The sequence below is a fragment of the Hirundo rustica genome, chromosome 26 (assembly GCF_015227805.2).
Source record: "Hirundo rustica isolate bHirRus1 chromosome 26, bHirRus1.pri.v3, whole genome shotgun sequence".
In the NCBI taxonomy this organism is placed as follows: Eukaryota; Metazoa; Chordata; class Aves; order Passeriformes; family Hirundinidae; genus Hirundo; species Hirundo rustica.
The window spans coordinates 3,980,847-4,000,477 of record NC_053475.1 but is presented as its reverse complement, the minus strand read 5'-3'; the positions used below and the strand labels follow the sequence as shown (position 1 = coordinate 4,000,477).

Below are 19,631 nucleotides of genomic sequence, written 5' to 3'. Positions count from 1 at the left end.
TGCCATTCCCGACCCGCAGGTCTCCCGGGTGGGATGCGCCCCCAGACCTCAGCATCTGCACCGAGGCACGGGCACGTCGGGCACGGGGGTCCCGGTGCTCCCGACACCCCCCCAGTGCCGGGTGCTGCCCCCTCGGCAGAGGTCCCCGCGCACTGCCCCGTCCTGCCGGGGGTTTTCGGGGGTCCCCGCGCCGAGCAGGGTCCCTGGCGGGGACAGCGGTGCTGCACGGGAGAGAAGTGAAGCAAGGGAGCGGTGATTCAGTGGGACACGCAGCCGGCCCCGTGCCTGGGCGAGCCGGGGCAGGACGGGCACCGGCACGGCCCTCCCGGGGGCGGGCAGCCCCGGGGGCAGCTCCGAGCTCCCCGCGGCCACGGCCGGGCGGGGGTCGCGCAGACCCCGGTCCCGGGGAGGGGCCGGCAGCGTCCGCGCAGCGCCGAGCACCGGGCGGCGGAGCGGCGGCGATGGGGATGGAGCGGGAGGAGGAGGAGGACGAAGGGCAGGAGGTGGGGCTGGAAGTGAAACCGATTGGGGGGGGCGGGGCGGGCTCGTCATGTGAACGGCCGCATGCTCGGGCAGAAGTGGGTCACGGCGCGGCGGAGGGGCAGGTGCCAGAGCCGCCCGGTGCCGCCCGGTGCTTCCCGGTGCCGCCCGGTGCCTCCCGGTGCCTCCGCTCCCCGCCGCGCCCCGCTCCGCTCCGGACCCCCGCGCCGCCCCATGCGCCCCCCGGCGCCCTGACCGCGGCGGACACGATGCGAGGTGGGTCCGGGGGACCGGGGGGCCCGGGGGGGGGCGGCGGCACCGGGTTGGTGTCGGTGGGGATCGGGGAGAGCTGCATCAGCCTGGCACGGGGGGACGGGGAGGACCCGACGTCAGCCCGGACGGGGGGATACGGAGAACGCGCATCAGCCCCGGCGCTGAGGGACGGGGGGACTCGGTGTCACCGCGGACACTGACACGGGGGGACCCGCAGCAGCTTTGCTGGAGGGGAACGAGGGCGCCCGTACGAGCCCCGCGGAAGGGACGGGAGGGACCCCGCGCCGGCCCCGCCGGGGACACGGGGGGACCCGCGTCAGCCTCGCTGGAACGGGACAAGGGGGGCCCGCACCGGCGCCGCGGAGGGGAACAAGGGGGGGAAGCCGCACCAGCCCCGCCGGGGCCGCTCTGCCTCCTCCAGCTCCCCCTTCGTTAGGAATAAAATTCTTGTTTATTTTGCTTTGCTTTCCGACGCCGGCTTAGACGCACTCTTAAGCTTTTCCCCGCACTAAACCCCTTAATCTCCTCTTCAATATGTTGCTCCCACCAGGGCTGGATTTATTGTAGTTTTTTCCCTCTTTTCCCCCTCCCCACGGCGTGGGGGGCAGTTTGGGAGGCTCCTGCAGGTTCGGGCGAGGGATCAGGTGCAGTTTTGGGTGCCCCTTGCCCAGGGCAGGGGTGAGTTGTGCCAGCACCTGCCTGGGTTTAACCCGTTACCGAAGGCAATTCCTACTTTTCACCCTTCCGCTTTGCCAAGCAGGCGGTGGGGAGGAGGAGGATGGAGGGAGGAAGGCTCCAGCGGGACAATCCAGCGGGGCCTGCTGATGGTGACGCAGCGGTGGCCGGACTCAGCTCTGTTCCCAGCGTGCTGGGAGCACCGCTGCACCCTGGGCTGGGATTTTCATCCTCCTTTAAATCTTTTTTTTCCATCATCCCCTGCTTTCCCCGAGCCCTTCGCCCTGCCAGGACTCTTTCGTGCCCCTCCATGGGTGTGTTATGGGGGTGCCCGTCCTTAGGCACATTTTGGGGTGTGGGTACCAGGACGTTCAACCCCGAGCTCCTCAAATCCTGCTTCCTCCCTGCGCCGCGGCCGCTGCGGCTCTGCCCCCGCCGCACTCTTGTGTAACGGTGGGGCCGGGGTGGGTGAGGAGGGCGAGGTGAGCCCCCCACATCCCCGTCCTGCCCCTCGATATCCTGCGTTTTCACCTTTATTAGGGCAGAGGAAAGCTTTACCTCCTGCCTAATTGCGAACACGCCTGGCTCTTACGTAGCACTTGCACAGCCAGTGCCGGCTTAATTAGCAACTGGGTGAACTTTTCCTTTTTTAAAAATATTTTTCCTTTCCCCCCACCCTGAATTGCTGGTGTTGACCCTAATTTAGGGGCAAACCCCCCCGCTATCCCACTATTTCCCCCAGTTTTTCCCGCAGTCCCGTGCCCTCATCTCTCTCGAAGCCCGAACGCCGCATGGCGACGCCAAATTGATTCAATCTCCATTTTCCTTCCCAAAACCGCCACCGCTCTGCCCCATTTCCCTGGGGGCCACAGCAGCTCCTCGCTCCTGTCCTTCCCCGAGCCGCGGCTGCGCCGGGGCCGGGGAAGAGGCTTTGCCTTGTATAATCCTATACGGTTTCCAGCCCTCCTGCTCACTTGTTTTGCAAGCAGCGTGGCGAGGAGCGTGCGGTGGCTCGGCAGCCTTTGCGACTTGTCCTAGTGACCTAGATCTGTCATTGGAAAAAATCAGAGAGGGCGGAGGAGGAGCTTCCCTCCCTGCCCGTTTCGGCGGCGTGCACACGCTGGAGCGGCCGAGGGCGGCCGGCACCCACCGGGCTCCCGCACGACGGCCGCGCCTGTCCCGGTACCACCGTGCCTGTCACTCCCCCCCAAAAAAACAAACCAGGAGGAGAAACCCGGTTTTACGGGGTCCTGAGTGGTCCAGACGGGATTTGGGTGTCCCCCACCCCGATAACCGCAGGGAGAGTCAGCACCTGGAGAGGGAGGAGCGGTGGTGGGGGGCCGGTGGTCTCTGTCCCCAGCCCGAGGTCCCTGTCCCTGCTCCCTGTCACGTTTAACTTTGAAGTCGCAGCGGCTATTTAAAGAGCTGCTAATGTCTAAATCAGCCCGGTTTATCGGATGTGGTGAGCAGAGCTGCTCTCCTGCCTTTTTTTAGCCCCAGGGAGATAATTCCCCCCCGGTTTAGCAGCAGTGCCGGATGGGGTTCTCCCACCTCAGCCCGGTTTGTCCCCACCCCGGGCTGCCAGGTCCCCCTCCCCTCTGCCTCACCTTTGCCACCCTTCTGCACCAGGCAAAGTGCAAAGGGCTGCGTCCTGCGCTGGCGGGGCTGGCCTTGGCACGGAGCTGCGTGGCACGGGAGCTGCTGAACCGGAGCTGCTGAACCGGAGCAGCCCGGGCGGCCCTGGGGGAGCCGCATCGCCCACCCGGCGCTACGATTTCCGTGCTGGGGGCACGCACCGAGCCCGGGGAGAGGGAAAAACAGCGCTTTGCTGGGGATTGAGGAGAATGCAAAACCTCCGCTCGCGTGCCTGCAAGGGAAGGTGGCCAGGAGTCGCCCCGGGGCAGGGTGAGAGCAGCTGAGAGCTGTTCTGGCCCAAAGTTTCCAGGAAATCTTTGCTAATCAATTAGGAAAGCAGTTCCCCCTCCAGTATGCCAGCCCGGCACGGGGCCGTGCTTGTGTCATCTAAATTTTCCCTCCTGCCCACTTGGCCTCGGTGCTGCCGGTGTCGCTGTGCCTGGAGCCGAGGCTGTGACCACCCGGCACGGGCCTGGCTTGTTTGGGGGGTCCCCGGGGTGCAGGGACGAGGATGGGATTTTCTGGCAGCGCTGGCCGAAGTGCCGGAGTGCTGAGAGACCCCGAGGCGCTGCAGCACTGGAGGCTGTTTAACAGCAAAGCCAACAGCAGATGTAAAGGGGTGATAATTCCTTTTATTTCCTTTTTTATTCCTACCCCAACAGCAAAACACCACTGTGCATGGTGGCTGTGGGGAAGCGCAGTCACTCCAGGGCTGGAGGTTGCTGCAGGGGATGCAGGAGCAGAGGCAGGGTTTAGGGCAGGAATGGGAAATGGGGTGGAATCATAGGTCCCTGTGTGTCCCTGTGGGTCCCTGTGGGTTCCTGCATGTCCCTGTGGGTCCCTGTGGGTTCCTGCATGTCCCTGTGGGTCCCTGTGCAGCCTGGACTCATCCTCCTCTCCCTGCTCTGCGTGCACCAGGGCGGTGCTGAGCCCCTCTGGAAGGGGAGAGGCGGTGGAGGTGAAGCATCGGAGCATCCTGGTGCCCTGGCTGGGGGCTGCAGGGGTGCTGCAGGGGGGCTGCAGGGGGGCTGCAGGGGTGCTGCAGGGGAGCTGCAGGGGGGCTGCAGGGGGGCTGCAGGGGGGCTGCAGGGGGGCTGCAGGGGTGCTGCCATTCACCAGGGGTGCCTGTCTTGTGGCATGGATCGAGCCTGGCAGAGGGATGGGCACGGCCCTGCTCTCCCAGCAGGTTCACTGGGTAATGAGCCAGGGCACTGGGGAAGCACTGGGGGGTGTTTGGGGCTGGCCCCAGAGGCACAGGAGCCACCTCTGAAACACTCGGAGCTCACCCCACTGCCCCCGGCAAGGACACCACGGCCTCACATGTCCCCCGGGGCAAGGGTGGGCATGTTCTGCCCCTGTGGGGTGACAGCTGTGCAGTCCCACCCTGGGGGACTGTGCAGGGACTGTGCAGGGATCTGCCAGCGCACCCCAAAACGTTCCCCTCCCAGGAGTCCTCACAGTCCCGGGACACACCCCGATGGGAGCGGGGACAGCCCCAAAAAGCCTCCAGCAGCAGAGGGGTCACAGCACGTCCCCAGGCTTTTGCTGAGGGTTTTGGGGTGATTCCCCAAAGCAGTGAGATCACACGGCCGAGGGGAGGGATGAGAGGAGGAGCAGGAGCTGGGTGGGGCCGCCACCCTCCCTGCAGCACAGAGGGGGCTCCGGCCCCCCGTGGCTGCACCCGGCAGGGGCCGCCTTGGTTTGTTTTGGGGTGCAAGAGATGCCCGCCCTTGGGGCGGAGGCGATGTGGAGGAGGGTGTGCCGGCGTGGCACCAAGGCCGATTCCTGCTCCCGGGAGGGCGGTTCTGGCTCTGCCGAAACCACCGCAGCCTCCAGCCCGGTCCGGGGTGAGCGGCGCCGGGCTGGAGGGGACACGCACGGCCGGGTCTGGGGGGTGACAGGCGACCTGGGCACCGTGCAGGGATACACCTGTGTCCCTCACCTGGAGCTGCAGCTCAGGGTGGCAAATGGGTGTCCCCAAAATGCCCCAAAATCCCTCTCGGGTGGCGGGAGGACAGGGTGCCGCCCCGAGCACCAGCCCGGGCCCGGAAGGGTTAACGGCCGTGGTTACACAAGCGCGCGTGGCCACGGGCAGAAATTGTGTCAGTGGGACAGGATGGCTCCAAGCGCGGGGCCACGCGCACCGGGGGCATCGCCCCGCACGGCCGGGCCCCGTGGCCGCACCGTGCCACAAGGCCACTTACATAAGGACCGGCCGGTGGCAGCGGGCCGGGAGTTGGGCAAGAAGTGTTTACAGTGGGAGGAGAGCAAATACCACCGCCGGGACATTTTAATTGCCGGCTGGAGATCATTATTCCTTTTTTTTTTTTTTTTTTTTTTTTCCTTTTTTTTTTTTTTTTAACCCCTTTTGTCGTTTCTTTTTTCCCGATCCTTATTTTAGCCCCACCGGCCCCAGGGTGGAGTTTCTCTGTTTCCTCCCTCAGAAGGGGAAAAGGTTCATCCAGTCCTAAATCTCCTAAACGCCCTCCCCCACCGCTCCGTTCGCAGTGTGGCCGATGGTGGCAGGGTTGTGGTGGGAGGAGATGCCAAATTCTCCGGTGGGGAAACTGAGGCACGGGGGGAGGGCGGTGGAGGAATATCCGGGATTTGGGGTCAGCTGCGATGCTTTCCCTGATCACAGTGAGATGTGGGGGATGCAGGAGCTGCCGTGGCCGCCCCACCCTCGCTCACCTTCCTTCTGACCCTTGTGGATTTGCCCCGGGACTGTGTTTGGGGGTCGCAGGGAGATGGTGCAGCCGCCTCGGGGCTCCATGGCTGCGGCACCAGGGGACCCTGATGGAGTCGGCTCGGTGATTCAGGCGGGTTTACGATCAGAGCAGCAATTAACCGTGCCGGGCTGTAATTGCCATCGCCAGGTTACGGCCGTATCTCCACGTCAGTTATTTGGGGCGAGCGTCTTACGAGCGGGTCAGGTGCCAGTGGCACGGCACGGGTAATTAGCAGGATGGTAATTAGAGCCCCAAAAGGCTGCGGGCACACGGCGGGTGGTCAGGGCTTGTCCTTCACCGGGGCAGCGTCATCCCCATCACCCTCAGCTCCGGCTCGGGGGGCTCTCGGGGGCTCCCCTCCCTCGCGGGCGGGATTTGGCCATTACACGAAGCCTTTGGGATCGCTGGGGTTTGGGGGCACTGTGGGGCCGGGGCTCTGCCGGGCGGGTGCCGGCGGTCCCGGGCCGCGCTCAGCCCGCTGTGTGCCGGGAATTCCGGGTACCGGAGTATCGGCCGCGGGCGTCAGGGCGCGGCGGGCGCGATGCATCACCCGCGCTGCCGGCGGCTGCAATTAACGTTGCATAACGAGCCGACGCCGCTTCCTGCCGGGGGTGGCATCCCCTCCCGGTGCCCCCCGCCGTGCCACCATCCTCGGTGCCATGCCGGGACAGGCCTCGGTCCCTGCTGTCCGCCAGCGCGGGGGGAGATGGCAGCGGCGTCCGGGGAATTTGGGGGCGTCTTGGTCGTCGGAGCTGGGTGGTGATTTGGGATTTGGGGGTGGCCACACGCGGCCCTCCTGGTGCCTCCAGCCCCCTGGGGCTGCGGTGCTGGTGCAGCTGCGGGGGATGTGAGGATGCCCAGGGCGTCCCTGCCCTGCCCACCGCGGGGAAATCAGCTCTGCTCTCCCAGGCCCAGAACCACGGCAGAGGCGTAGGCAGAGGATGTGGGGAGGGGCAGGGATGGGATGTGACTCCCTCGAGTAGGGGGACAACACACAGCCCGGGGAGAAGCCCAGCCTGGGAAAGGAGGGGTAAGCCCCAAACTCACCCGGTGATGTGGGGCATTGGGTTAATCAGTGAGTCAAAGGATGCAGGAGGGATCCATCCCTCGGCTTCCACCTGGATTTGGAGTGAGTCCTTCCCCAGAGTGGCCTGAAGCAAACCTGCCCCAGGGGATACACTGATGGCATTCCTGGGGGCACCAATAGCATCCCTGGGATATTGAGCATCCCTGGGGGGTACTGATGGCATCCCTGGGGGCACCAATAGCATCCCTGGGATATTGAGCATCCCTGGGGGGTACTGATGGCATTCCTGGGGGCACCAATAGCATCCTTGGGATATTGAGCATCCCTGGGGGTACGGATGGCATTCCTGAGGGACTGATAATATCCCTAGGTGGGACTAATGCCGTCCCTGGGGGACTGATGGCACCTCGACTGCCCCTCTGCCCAGTGGGGCTTCACCGCCCCATCCCAGCCTCCCCCAGGCAGGGAGGGACCCCAGGACCCCGCTGGGTGCCAGGGTACAGGTGGCACTGGCCGAGCACTGGGATTGTCACTCACAGACGTGGCTCTACAAAACACATCCCCCGACCAGAGCTGATGGCTCCCAGGGGAGAAGGGAGGCAGAAGGGAATTACCCGAGCGGGGATTTGCACAGGCCCAGGAGATTGGAAATAACCATAATCTGGCCGCGGGGGTTATTTTGGCGCGGCGGCGGCTGCCCAGCACCCTCGGGAGCACGGCGGGGCTGAGCCCGGCTGGGGGCTGCGGGGGCTGGAGCGGGATTAGAGGAGCAGAGATGCCGGGAGGCACGTACGAGTCCCAGGGGTGCCGTGGGTCCCCCCCCGCGCGGGTCGGGAGGGCAGAGCCAGCCCAGATCTGGAGCAGCTGGAAAATGAGGAGGACGAAGCCTATTAGCAGCTCAGTGCCAGCGAAGCAGAAGCAGGGAAGGAAGCGGATTTGTGGGGGGAAGGGGGCCGGGACCTTGAGCTGGGGGTGGCTATATCGGTCCTGGCTTTCACAGGAGCTGCTGGGGGGGCCCAGACCCTCTGCCTGGGCCAGAGCTCCAGCAGCAGAGCATCTGCAGCTGCAGGGATGGGCACGGTCCCTGTGCCAAGGCTGCCCCCGTCCTGCTGCACACATCAGTTGAAAAATGAGGGGAGTAATTCCAAAGCAGGGTCTTGGGCGGGCTGGGGCAGAAACATTCCGTGCTCTCCTGGATCCAAGGGCTTTCTTACCCTGTCTCTTGCTGCTGGGGGATGGGGGTACCCCATGCCCTGTGTGAACATTTTAGGGACCTCTCTGAGGTGCATGAATCCTCGTGGGGTCTGAGGGAAGGGCTGAGCTGCCAGTGGGTCCAGCTCTCTCTCGTGCCTCAGTTTCCCCAGGTGCTGGCTGTCATGGACGAGGGGCCATCTCCCTCCTCACATCCAGCAGTGACCGTTACTAACCCCCGTGGTTTCCCCCCTTTCCCCAAACCCCACAGCCCAAATCGAGGTGATCCCGTGCAAGATCTGCGGAGACAAATCCTCAGGGATCCACTACGGTGTCATCACCTGCGAAGGTTGCAAGGTGAGCCCGGGGGCACGGGCAGGGGGGTGGCCGAGTGGGCCGGCTTCCAGCCGGGCACTTTCCCAACTCCTCCCATCCCGTCCCGTCCCATCCTGGGCAGGGTTTCTTTCGGAGGAGCCAGCAGAACAACGCCAGCTACTCCTGCTCCCGCCAGAGGAACTGCCTGATCGACCGCACCAACCGCAACCGCTGCCAGCACTGCCGCCTGCAGAAATGCCTGGCACTGGGCATGTCCCGCGACGGTGAGTCCCGCCCGCCGCTGCCCGGGGCCACCTGCTCCTCCTCGGAGCCCGGCAGGAGCTCGGGGTGAAGCCGCTGCCCCCGCAGGGCCAGCGTGGCACAAGGAGGGTTTGGGAAGCAAGAAACGCTTTCGCGTTTTCCGTGGGAAAATCTGAACTGGTTCTGTTTGGTTTGACCCAGGGTTGGTCTGGGATGGGGCAGGGGGAGTGCATCCAGCGAGGTCCCAGCCTGGCTTGGGGCTCAGAGACCCCCAAACCAGGCATACCTTGGGAGCCAGGACCTTTCCCAGGGCAGTGGGCGGTCGTGGCTTTGCCCCGGGGGGTGAAGCTGCCCTGACACGCCGCCATCTCCCCCGGGGCAGCGGTGAAGTTCGGCCGCATGTCCAAGAAGCAGCGGGACAGCCTCTACGCCGAGGTGCAGAAGCACCAGCAGAGCCAGGAGCAGAACGGCGGCACCAAGGATGAGCCCGAGCCCCTGAGCCGCGTCTACACCACGAGCGTCAGCAGCGGCCTCTCGGACCTGGACGACATCTCCACGCTGTCGGACGGGCTCCTCTTCGACTTCCCCCTGACCCCTGATGGCAGCAGCACCTACTACAACCTGGACCTGCTGGCCTCGGCGCAGCCCTCGCCCGACCAGTCCAGCCTGGACGTGGCTGATGCCACGCTCATCAAGCAGGAGTCCATCTACGAGCTGATGCTGGAGCCGGCGCTCTTGGCGCACGGGGCACTGGAGGGTGCCCAGCTGCCCCCTGACATCTCTGTCCTGGAGATTGGTGAGTCCAGTGTGGCGCCGGGCACGTGTGGGGTGTGCGTGGCCCCGAGGACAGCGCCTGGGGCCAGCCCAGCTCTGGGGACACACACCTGGTCTAGGGGAAGGTGTCGCTGCCCATGGCAGGGGTTGGAATGAGATTTAAGATAAGTGGATGGGATTTAAGCTTCCAAGCCAAGCCATTCTGGATTCTAAGACAGTGAGCCCAGCCTCAGCTCTTGGAGCAGCCCCAAGGGTCCCTGGTGGAGCTCAGCACACCCAAGGTCATGTGGCACCTTTAGGCTCAGCCCCGGCTGTCCCACCTGTCCTCACAGCCCTGTGACACCATGTGAGAGCCCCACCACCCCTCCAGCCCTCAGCCCCAGCAGCCCCAGAGGAGAGGACGGGGTTGGGGTCCCCAGGTGTCACCGCCCGCTGTCCTCTTGCAGACCGGGTGGCCCAGAACGTGGTGAAGTCGCACCTGGAGACGTGCCAGTACACAACGGAGGAGCTCAAGCGCCTGGCGTGGAGCCTCTACTCCCCCGAGGAGGTCCGTGCCCTGCAGAGCAAGGTGAGTGCCACTGTCACAGCCCCCTGCCACATCCCCTGGGTGGGGATGGAGGTGAGGAGGGTCTGCCAGTGCTCTGGGAGCCGCCCACAGTGGGGGTTTGCGGTGGTAGCTCACACCACCTTGGGTGGCACAGCGCTGGGGTCTCGTCGCTGCCCTGGGGGGGTCGCAGAGCTGGGGTGCCAGGGTGCCACCTCGCCCTGAGAGTGCCCCCGCTGCGCCGCAGAGCTGCGAGGCCATGTGGCAGCAGTGCTCGCTGCAGATCTCCAACGCCATCCAGTACGTGGTGGAGTTCGCCAAGCGCATCGACGGCTTCATGGAGCTCTGCCAGAACGACCAGATCATCCTCCTGAAAGCCGGTAAGCGGGGGAGCCCCACCGCCCCCCTTGCGTCCCTGCCACCCCCCTTCGTGTCCCCACTGTCCCCCTCCCGTCCCCGACACCTCTCCCAGGCGGCAGCCGTGGGGCCAGAAGCAAATCCCATCTATTCTCTTGGCTGGTGCTTTCCTTTTGGGGGTCCCCTCCCTCGCTGCCCCGGTTCTCCCAGCGCTGGGCTGGAAGGAGCTGAAGGTCACGTCTAAGGGCGATGGTGAAGGTGGGCACGTGGGGAGTGGCTGCCTTGGGCAGAGGTTTTTCTCCACGGCCGCCCTCATCCAAATGTCACCCAGAAACTGGGATGGAAATGAGAACAGAAGGTTTTCCTCTGGGAGAAGGGGTGCCAAACTCAAAAACAGGAGCAGGGAGGATTGAGAGAAAAGGATTGGCCTCTTCTCCCAGCAAGAGCCTGGGAAGAGAAGGACGATGGCAGCGCACACCCATGTCCCCCACCCTTCCATCTGCCCAAGCTGGTGATGCCGTGCCTAGCCCAGGGAGCTGAATATGCAAAATCCCCAAAGCACTGGAAAAAACTGGTAGTTTCTAATCTGTCAGAGCTGGGGAGCTGAGATTAGCACCCAGCACTGGGGACACTGCCAGTGTCCCAGCGGGGTGCTGTACCCCAAAGCCAGAGCTGGCCATGCCTGACGCGCTGGATTTTAACTCATTCTTTCATTTCTTCCTTCCATTTTCTTTTTATTTATTTTGTTTTCACCCTTTCCTTTCTCTCGGTGCTCCACCACGACCTTGGTCTCTCTCTGTGCCTGGCTGTGAATGACTGGATAATATTTCCCTTTGGTGAAATATTGTGGTCACAATTGGACACCTAAAACACCCAACCGATCCCAAAAACTGGATTTGTTGAAATACCCGTTCTGCTCTTGGGAATGAACAATCTGGACCTCAAACATGCACTGGGGGCTCTCCTCTTTCTTACATTTGGTCCTGGGGTGATGGAAACCCCCCTGACCTTCCCCGCCCTGCCCTGCCCTGCCCTGCCCTCGTCTGCGCTCTCTCTGCCTACATCAGGTTGCCTCGAGGTGCTCCTGCTCCGCATGATCCGCGCGTTCAACCCCTTGAACAACACCGTGCTCTTCGAGGGCAAGTTCGGTGGGATGCAGATGTTCAAATCTCTCGGTAAGAGCTGCCGAGCTGCGCCTCCCTCGGGGCTCTCCTTCTCCCTCTCCTTCTCCCTCTCCTTCTCCCTCTCCTTCTCCCTCTCCTTCTCCCTCTCCTTCTCCCTCTCCTTCTCCCCCTCCTCCTCCTCCTCCTCCTCCTCCTCCTCTTCCTCCCCCTAGCCTCTGTTTTCCTTCTCTCTCCTGTCCCTGTCCCTCTCCTCTCCCTCTGGATCCCAGACAAGGCTGGAATTTGCAGCCAGGTGAGTGTCCAGGAGCCCCTCTCCGTCCATCTCATCTCCCAAAACCTTTCCAAGCTCTGGGTGCCGCTGGGTTCTGCTGACGGGTGGGCAGAGCAGTGACACTGACAGTGACAGTGACAGTGACGTGTCCCCCCTGTCCCCTGCTCAGGCTGTGACGACCTCATCGGTGCCGTCTTCGAGCTGGGGAGGACCCTGTGCCGCCTGCAGCTGTCGGACGAGGAGCTCGCCCTCTTCACTGCTGCCGTCCTGCTCTCCCCAGGTATCGGGGTGTCCAACCCATAGACCTCAGCCCTGCTTCCTTGGTGGATGATTTCAGCTATTCCTGGGAAAGGAACTTGGGGAGGGAAAAATGCATCTAAAGGTGCACAAAATGCATCTGGGAATTCTTGGTGGGGAGAGGAACTGTGTCACACGTGGTGGGGTGGGGGGGGGCACAGACAGGAGCTAAGAGTCCCCAAAACCATCCTGGAGAGCAGGAAGGGTTAAAGGAGCCAGGGGCCGCTGCCCCATGCCTGGGAGGGACCCTGCGGTGACTCTGTCCCTCCTCTCCCGCAGACCGCCCGTGGCTGACCGAGTCCAAGAAGGTGCAAAAGCTCCAGGACAAAATCTACGTGGCCCTGCAGCACGAGATCCAGAAGAAACACTCCGCCGAGGACAAGCTCTCGAAGGTAGAGGCACAGAAACCCTGCCGGGGCTGCAGGGGGTGTCTGAGCTGGGGGAACGTGGCTGTGCCAGAGCTCATGAGCCGCACACGGGCACTTCGGAGAGCAAGACCTCAGACCTGTCAAAGGAGAGAATTTCTCCTTCCAAGGGCTGTGGATCTCAGTTGTGGTGAAGGCAGAGGCAGCACCGTGCTGCTGAACCTGGCAGTGCATCAGGAATTGGGATTTTTTTAGGCAAAAGGAGCTCATTTGAGAATGCTTTGACCTGTACAGAGCTGGGGTGGGGAGGAGATTCCCCCCGTGGAAAGATGTGGGTCTGGGGGTGAGGCCAGGTTGCTGCTGGGCTGTCTAAGGCTGGCACTCCGCTGGTGCCCCGGTGCCAGGCAAAGGCAGTGATGCCCAAACCCACCCGCTGTGCCCAGGGAAAGGGGAACAGCAGGGCAAGGCACAGCGGCTGGAAACCCAGCGGCCCCCAAAGCCCCCAGGGGAGGGGAACAGTGGCATCAGGGCCACTGCACCCGGGACCCTGGTGGTCACCTCCTCCTTCTCTCCCTGCAGATGGTTTCCAAGCTGCCCTTGATGAAGACCATTTGCAACCTGCACTTGGACAAGCTGGAATTTTTCCGTCTCCTGCACCCGGAGACTGCCATGAACTTCCCGCCCCTCTATAAGGAGGTTTTCAACTCGGAGCTGCAGTACAGCGACCCCCGGGAGAGCTAAGGCCGGCAGCCAGCGGCCCCCTTCGAGCTCCCCAAAACTTGGAGACGAACTGCACTTCAGAGGTTTGGGGCAATTTATTTAAATCAAATAATCAAACTCGAGAGAACCCCGGGGGGGCTGCGGCGCCTCCCTGGCCCCACCTCCTCGCTGCGGATTGCAATAGCTCTTGAATGTAAAGCACCTTGAAGGAAAAAAAGCAAACGGACTTTGCCATACCAGTGAAATGAATGTGAAATCTCTGCTCGGGAGAGGAGATGCTCCCGGCAGTGGTGAGGGACCGGCTGCTCCCGGTGACACGGGAGGAGGGAGTGCCCTTCCCGCTGTCCCGGCTGCACTCTCCACCTCCGATTTTTATTTCTTTATTTTTTAATTTTTATTTTATTGTTTTTTGGTTTGGTTTTTTTTTTTTAGCCCAAACACCAGGCATGGGATAAAGAAGGGGCAATGCTGACTCGGCTGGGTCGGGTTGGGACTGGAGCTGAGGAGAGAGAAAAGACAGAGCCTTTGCTTTATTTAATCTCCCATGGGTGCAGCGGGCCCCCGGGAGCCTGGCCAAGAAAGGTTTGGTTGTGCCTGGTGGGGGATTCAGCGCAGGATTTTCCTGTGGAGGAGGCTGGTTTGAGGGAAAAGATGCCCAGTGCAGCAGGGGGAAAGTCTTGCAGGGTCTCCATGCCCTCCATCGCAGCATTTTCCCAAATTCCCAGCCAGCTCCTCATGCAGCTGGGCAACCACCCGACTTCACGGAGCCAGTCCAGCAGGTTCACCTGCCTCGTGCACCACAAAAGCTTTTCCAGGCCCGTGGGACTTCAGCCAGAGCCCAAATCCTGCCCATCCCACCCCAGAGGCACACCTGGAGGGGCTCCAGGGCTGTCCCTGTGCCCGTGGTGGCCGCAGCAGCAGTGGCTCTCTGGGCGCTGCTCTTGTGTGGAGTTCTCTTATCAATCCCATTAAACTGCCCCTTGTTCAGCACCCTGAGGAGGGTTTGTGACCCTTCCTCCACCCAGCCCACAGCTGCTCCCACTCCCAGGTTCCCCCGTCCCGCACCACACACAGGAGCTCACACACGGCTCTGCTGCTGCAGGTGGAGTTGGATCCCGGCTTCCCCTCAGTGAGCTCCCTAGAAGTGTTATTTTGGGGGTCGTTCTTGAGGCAGCAGGATTTAGGAGCTTTTTAGAGGGAGAAACTGCCTGTTGGAGTCAAGGGGAAGTGAAAGGTTCTTATTCCTCCTCTTCAAGGAGTAAGGGTGGTTGGAAGGAATGTGGTGTCCGGGACCTGCTGCTCCTTTGGGGAGGCTCAGAAGGGGATGAAGGGAAGGATTTGTGGGGTGATTGCTGTTCTAGGCCACGGCAGCAGGGGATGCTTGAGAGACTCTGTGGCTCTGCAGATGGATTTTTCCGTCCCTGTTCCCGCTCCCGCTGCAGCAAACGCCAAAAAAACTACAAGGGAAAAATCTGCTCCGAGGCAGCCCCAGTTTCTGCTGACAAAGGGCTAAAATCCCAAGCCCTTTCCTGATTCGTGCTGATTCCTCGTGCACCCAATCCCAGCCTCCAGCAGCTCAGACCATCCCCGAGCGAGAGCCAAAACCTTTGCATCCATAACTGCACCCCTTAAACGAAACGAGCAGCTTTCTTAGTGACGTGAGGGATATATTCCTGCTTTTATTAAAAGACCTCCTAGGGAAGACCATGGACCAAACTTGACGAGGGAAACCTCCCCAGGAAGCTGATGGGATTTCTGCTCCGCTCGAAGGCAGACGGAAACCGCGCTCCTCCCTGGCAGCCGCCGCCGGCCGCGTGCAGCCCCGAGCTCCCTGGGTTTGCTGAGCACATCCAAACTGCTTCTGGGAGTAGATTGGAGCCCTCCAGCCTCGGCTCCCTCTCCTCTGGAGCCCTCCAGCCTCGGCTCCCTCTCCTCTGGAGCCAGGTCTCTGGGAAAAGGCTGCCGGCCCTCCCACGGCCCCGCGCAACGTCCAGTGCCAATGCGTCGCTGTCCAGCGCAGCGTCCACAGCGTGGGGATGTGCCCGGCTCCTCTCCTGCCCTCTCCAAAAGCTCAGACAAAAGCGAGAAGTCAGAACTGCCTTTTACATCCAGAGGGTTGTGCCTTTTTTTTTTTTTTTTTTTTTTTTCTTTTTTTTGGAAGCATCATTTCCGACAGCGCCGTTCACTTCCCGGGAGAAAGCACCGCCAGGACACGAGCGTGCTTCTTCTTCGCAGGGGGAAGCAGCTCGGAGGGAGCAGCCCCGCGGGTGTTTGGAAACCTTTTTTTGGGGGGGGAAAAACAAAAAACAGGGAAAAAAAGAAAAAAAAATTAAAAAAAAAAAGAGCACACACCCTTCTTTTCGCCCTCAGTATTCGTCAGCCAACACACGCCGACGGTCAACGCCACCGACTTCATTTCATCCGGCAAAGAACCCAGGAAAGCACCTTAACTCGGGAACTGGCGGGGCCTCGGCGCCGGCCGCGCTCCTCCGGCTCACGGCGCAGCGTCCATCCCGCGGGGAGAGATTCTGCATCATCCTGAGCAATAAGAGCCCCCCGTGGGAACCTAGGGAAGACTGGAAGTATTAAAGACGCGTAACTCGACCTGCCAAACCGCGGGAACCTGCACTTTTCAGTTGTCTTTAAAGGAACCGACTTGATTCGATGATTTTTTTTTTATTATTATTTTGGGAGGGGATAAAAGTGATTCGGTGTCGATTCGGTGATTCCTGGCCTGGGACGGGCGTGGAAAGGGATGGCAAGGGATGGCGGCCCCCTGCTTTGGGCTGGCCGGGGTTGTGCCAAGGTCCCTCGCCCTCGCTGGGCCGCCCAGAGCTCTGAGCTCGCGGGGCAAGGGCCAACGACGAAGCCTGGGCAGAAATGCCCGAAAAAGGGAGAATTCCGCTCTGCCCTGTGGCCAGCGGGGAGGGTGCCCGGGAGCCCCGAGCCCCGCGCCGGCTCTGCTGCTCCGTGCTCGGCGTCTCGGAGACGCTCCCATCCCGGCATGGCACGTTCCTTTCCAACAGCCCCGCGCAGCCTCGGCCGCCAGCGATGGCTCTTTTCCAGACCAAGATTAATTTCGTGTTCGTTTGTCTGCTCCGGCAGTTTAGCTGAGTGTCCATTTCCACCCACAGAACCCTCACACTGTGTATAAAGATGGATCAAAAATATATATAATATATATTCTTGTGAATGTTGGTGCAAAAGAGAAAAAAATATATAAAGTTTCAGTCGGTTTAATGTTATTTTTTATCTCTATGAATGAAAGGAAGGAATGGAAAACCTTTTATTTCCATTTACCGCCCCCTCCACACACACCTACCTGTAGATACCAACAGGTTTTATGGAAATGTTTTACTTTTTAGATTTAGGAAAATGCTTCTGTTCTCATTGAATGTTCTGTCTTGTAAGATTGTAATTTCTATTTTTTTAAAGAAAAGAAAATAACTAAATAAAATTTCCTCTTTCAGACCAGTCATCTTAGGAAGGGAGGGCAGGGGAGGGAGAAATGTTTATTTAAGGATAAAACCCGTTGTCGGAATTTTTCATAACATTAAATAAAAAGTAATATAATGTATGGATGACAACCTTTTTACTGAGGTGTGTTCTATAGGTACATAGATGTATATTGCACTAAATTTACAGGAAGAAAAATAAAGTCTGTTTCACAAGGTAAAAAAAAGAAGATTATAATTTTGGAAATAGTGATTTTAAATGTTAGCAAAGAGTGAGAGTGGAAGCAAATTTAATTTTATTCGTGGGCTCAGGACTGAACTGTACCAGAATCCCAGACTGGTTTGGGTGGGAAGGAACCTCAAAGCCCATCCAGTGCCACCCCTGCCATGGCAGGGACACCTCCCACTGTCCAACCTGTCCTTGGGCACTGCCAGGGATCCAGGGACAGCCACAGCTGCTCTGGGCACCCTGTGCCAGGGCCTCAACACCCTCACAGCCAACAATTCCTGCCCAAATCCCATGCATCCTGTGCAGGGTTTGGACATAAGGGTGGATTTCAGACACTGGGAGCTGTTCTTGCCTCACTTAATGCCAAGAGCACAACGGAGTGAGCGGGGAGGAGGCTCAGTGGTCCTCAGACAGGATCCGTGCCCTGTGGCTGTGTGTTTGGTTTGGAGCCCTTGGAAGCACTTCCCAGCCCCTCTGCAGCCTCCAGCCTGGGCACTCCAAGGAAGAGCAGAGGCCTGGGAAGGTTCTTCACCTGGGAATCCTGTTCCAGCACCCCAGACCTGTCTCCAGTCTCCTGCCCCAAAATGTGTCCCTGGTTCTTCACCTGGGAATCCTGTTCCAGCACCCCTTGAGCTGAGGGACAAGGACTGCACCTGGCAGTACCGGGGACACATTTTGGGGCAGGAGATTGGAGACAGGTCTGGGAGGATGGTGCATCTGTGGGGAGGAATCAAGGACAGCCAAAGAGCAGCTGGGAGTCATTTTCAAACAGTTCCCAGCCCTAGGGAGGAAAGAACACCCCAGATGGATGTTTATGGATGTCCTGGATTTAACAAGGATGCAAGGACTTGGATGCCAGGCACCAATCTCTGCTCTGGGACAGGGACAGGAGCCCAGCAAGGGCTGGAGCTGTGCCAGGCCTTGGGATGGAGCTCAGGGAAAGGTTCTTCCCCCCGAGGGTGCTGGGCACTGCCCAGGCTCCCCAGGGAATGGTCCCAGCCCCGAGGCTGCCAGAGCTGCAGGAGCGTTTGGACAGCGCTCTCAGGGGTGCTCAGGGTGGGATTGTTGGGGTGTCTGTGCAGGGACAGGGGCTGGATTCATGGTCCCTGTGGGTCCCTGCTAACTCAGGATATTCCAGGATTCTCTGAATCTCTGCTCTGTGTGCACACCGGTCAAAGGGATCACTGGGTGGGAAACGTGCAAATCTCATCCTCGTTTCCCTCTGCTTCCCCTGTGGATCTCACCTGGGCGTCCATCCCTGCAGCGCAGACCCAGAGCTGTGTCCCTCAGCAGCACAGCTGGGCTGTCCAGGAGCAGAAGGAAATTATGACAAGGGATCCCTGGAGCAGCGGGGTCAGTCAATGCCAGCTCCCATTGCTGCCCTCGGCCATTCCCAGGGGACAGCGCAGCTCCTCCTCCACCTCCCCACCCATTTGGAGTTGGGATATTGCAGGATAAATCCCGGCTGCTCCATGAGCTGGGAACAGCCCTGAAACAGGGAACAGCTTATGGAGATGTTGGGGAAGGCCATCACCCACTTCGGGGTGGAGGGAGAGGAGCTGGGGTGTGCAGAGAGCCGCTGTGTCCCATGTGGGAGCAGCACACTGACACTTGGGCTTTCATTTTAAAAATACCGTGCCTTTCCCCCCCCACCGTTTCTTCGGTGTATTTCGGGAAAATAAAATAACAGATTCAAGCATGGCAAACCCATTTAAAAACCCCTCGTGAAGAGCTGCTCTTGAAACAAAAAAAAAATCTTCGGGAAAAAATGGCTCCGAGGGAGAAGCTGGGAATTGTCAAGGAGGCTTCGGACCTGAAGTCCGGGGTCAGGGTGGGCTCTGGAGGGATCCCGCGGGACAGGGGACAGGGGTTCGGGGGTGGCCGGGCGGAGCTCCCAGTAACGCTCCCGCTCTTACTGGTCCAGCCACGCTGGATTTACTGGGGCCGAGTGACCTCTGCTGGTTCACACCCAAAATATGCCCCGAGTGTCGCTGATCCGGGATGGATGGGAGCGGCGCATCAATTCCCAAAAATGTCCTTCATTCCCAAAAACATCCGCCCAGCTGGAAAATCCTCCCGGCAGCGGCGCCGCCCGTCCCCGCTTTGGGGTGAATCCCCGGTAAAACGGAGCAGCGCAGCCCCAGCAGCTGAACGAGACCCAGGAGCTGCGTTTTGGGGCAGCTTTGGTGGGGTTTGGGGAAATTTTAGGGTAAATTTGCAGAGAGAGGCCTCAGAGTTTGCTCTGCTGAGAGGGATGAGCCGAACACGCTCCCTGGAGATGGGAGTGACAAAAACCGCCCCAGCGCTTGGAAGCGAGTTTTAAAATGCAGGTTGGGGTTTTATCCACCTGAATTAAGAGGATTTAATGCTTGGAGAGGGTTCCCTACCTACATTAAGGAGTCTAATGTGGTGAAAATAAGGACTTAAGGAGCTCTAGAACCAAAGTGTTCAGGCTGGAAGGGACCAGAAAAGAAAACAAAAAAACTCAATAAAATTTCCTCTTTCAGACCAGTCAGTTTAGGAAGGGAGGGCAGGAGAGGAAGAAATACTTACTTAAGGACAAAACTGTTATTGGATTTTTTCATAACATTAAATAAAAAGCAATATAATGTATGGATGACAACATTTTACTGAGGCATGTTCTGTGGATACACAGATGTATATTGCACAAAATTTACAGGAAGAAAAATTCTTTTACAAAGTAAAAAAAAAAAAAAAAAGTTGGAAATAGTGATTTTAAATTTTAGCAAAGAGTGAGACTGAAAATGAATCCTTCGAAGTCTTTAATTGGAAAAACTTTAATTTCTAATGAAAGTGCTCTCAGGACCGAGTTGTACCGGAGTCCCAGAACGGTTTGGGTTGGAAATTAAATCACTTCTCATTCCACCCCTTACCATGGCAGGGACACC

General features: G+C 60.0%; 1 protein-coding gene across 1 annotated transcript; it reads left to right on the top strand.

The window, feature by feature from the left end:
• The first annotated feature begins 725 nt into the window (after positions 1 to 725).
• LOC120763516 (nuclear receptor ROR-beta-like) lies at positions 726 to 15,132 on the top strand. Its single transcript, XM_040086929.1, has 10 exons — positions 726 to 756; positions 8,282 to 8,367; positions 8,468 to 8,609; positions 8,969 to 9,382; positions 9,807 to 9,928; positions 10,152 to 10,284; positions 11,329 to 11,436; positions 11,826 to 11,936; positions 12,233 to 12,345; positions 12,898 to 15,132. Exons 1-10 carry the CDS (start codon positions 750 to 752, stop codon positions 13,057 to 13,059), a joined length of 1,398 nt encoding a protein of 465 aa, XP_039942863.1. The 5' UTR covers positions 726 to 749; the 3' UTR covers positions 13,060 to 15,132.
• The last annotated feature ends 4,499 nt before the right edge of the window (positions 15,133 to 19,631 follow it).

What these genes read in the sequence shown, in the direction of transcription:
- LOC120763516 (XM_040086929.1), top strand. An exon ending in TGCCGTCCTGCTCTCCCCAG is followed by an intron (nt 11,937 to 12,232) that starts GTATCGGGGTGT and finishes CCTCTCCCGCAG; the next exon opens with ACCGCCCGTGGCTGACCGAG. An exon ending in CCGAGGACAAGCTCTCGAAG is followed by an intron (nt 12,346 to 12,897) that starts GTAGAGGCACAG and finishes CTCTCCCTGCAG; the next exon opens with ATGGTTTCCAAGCTGCCCTT.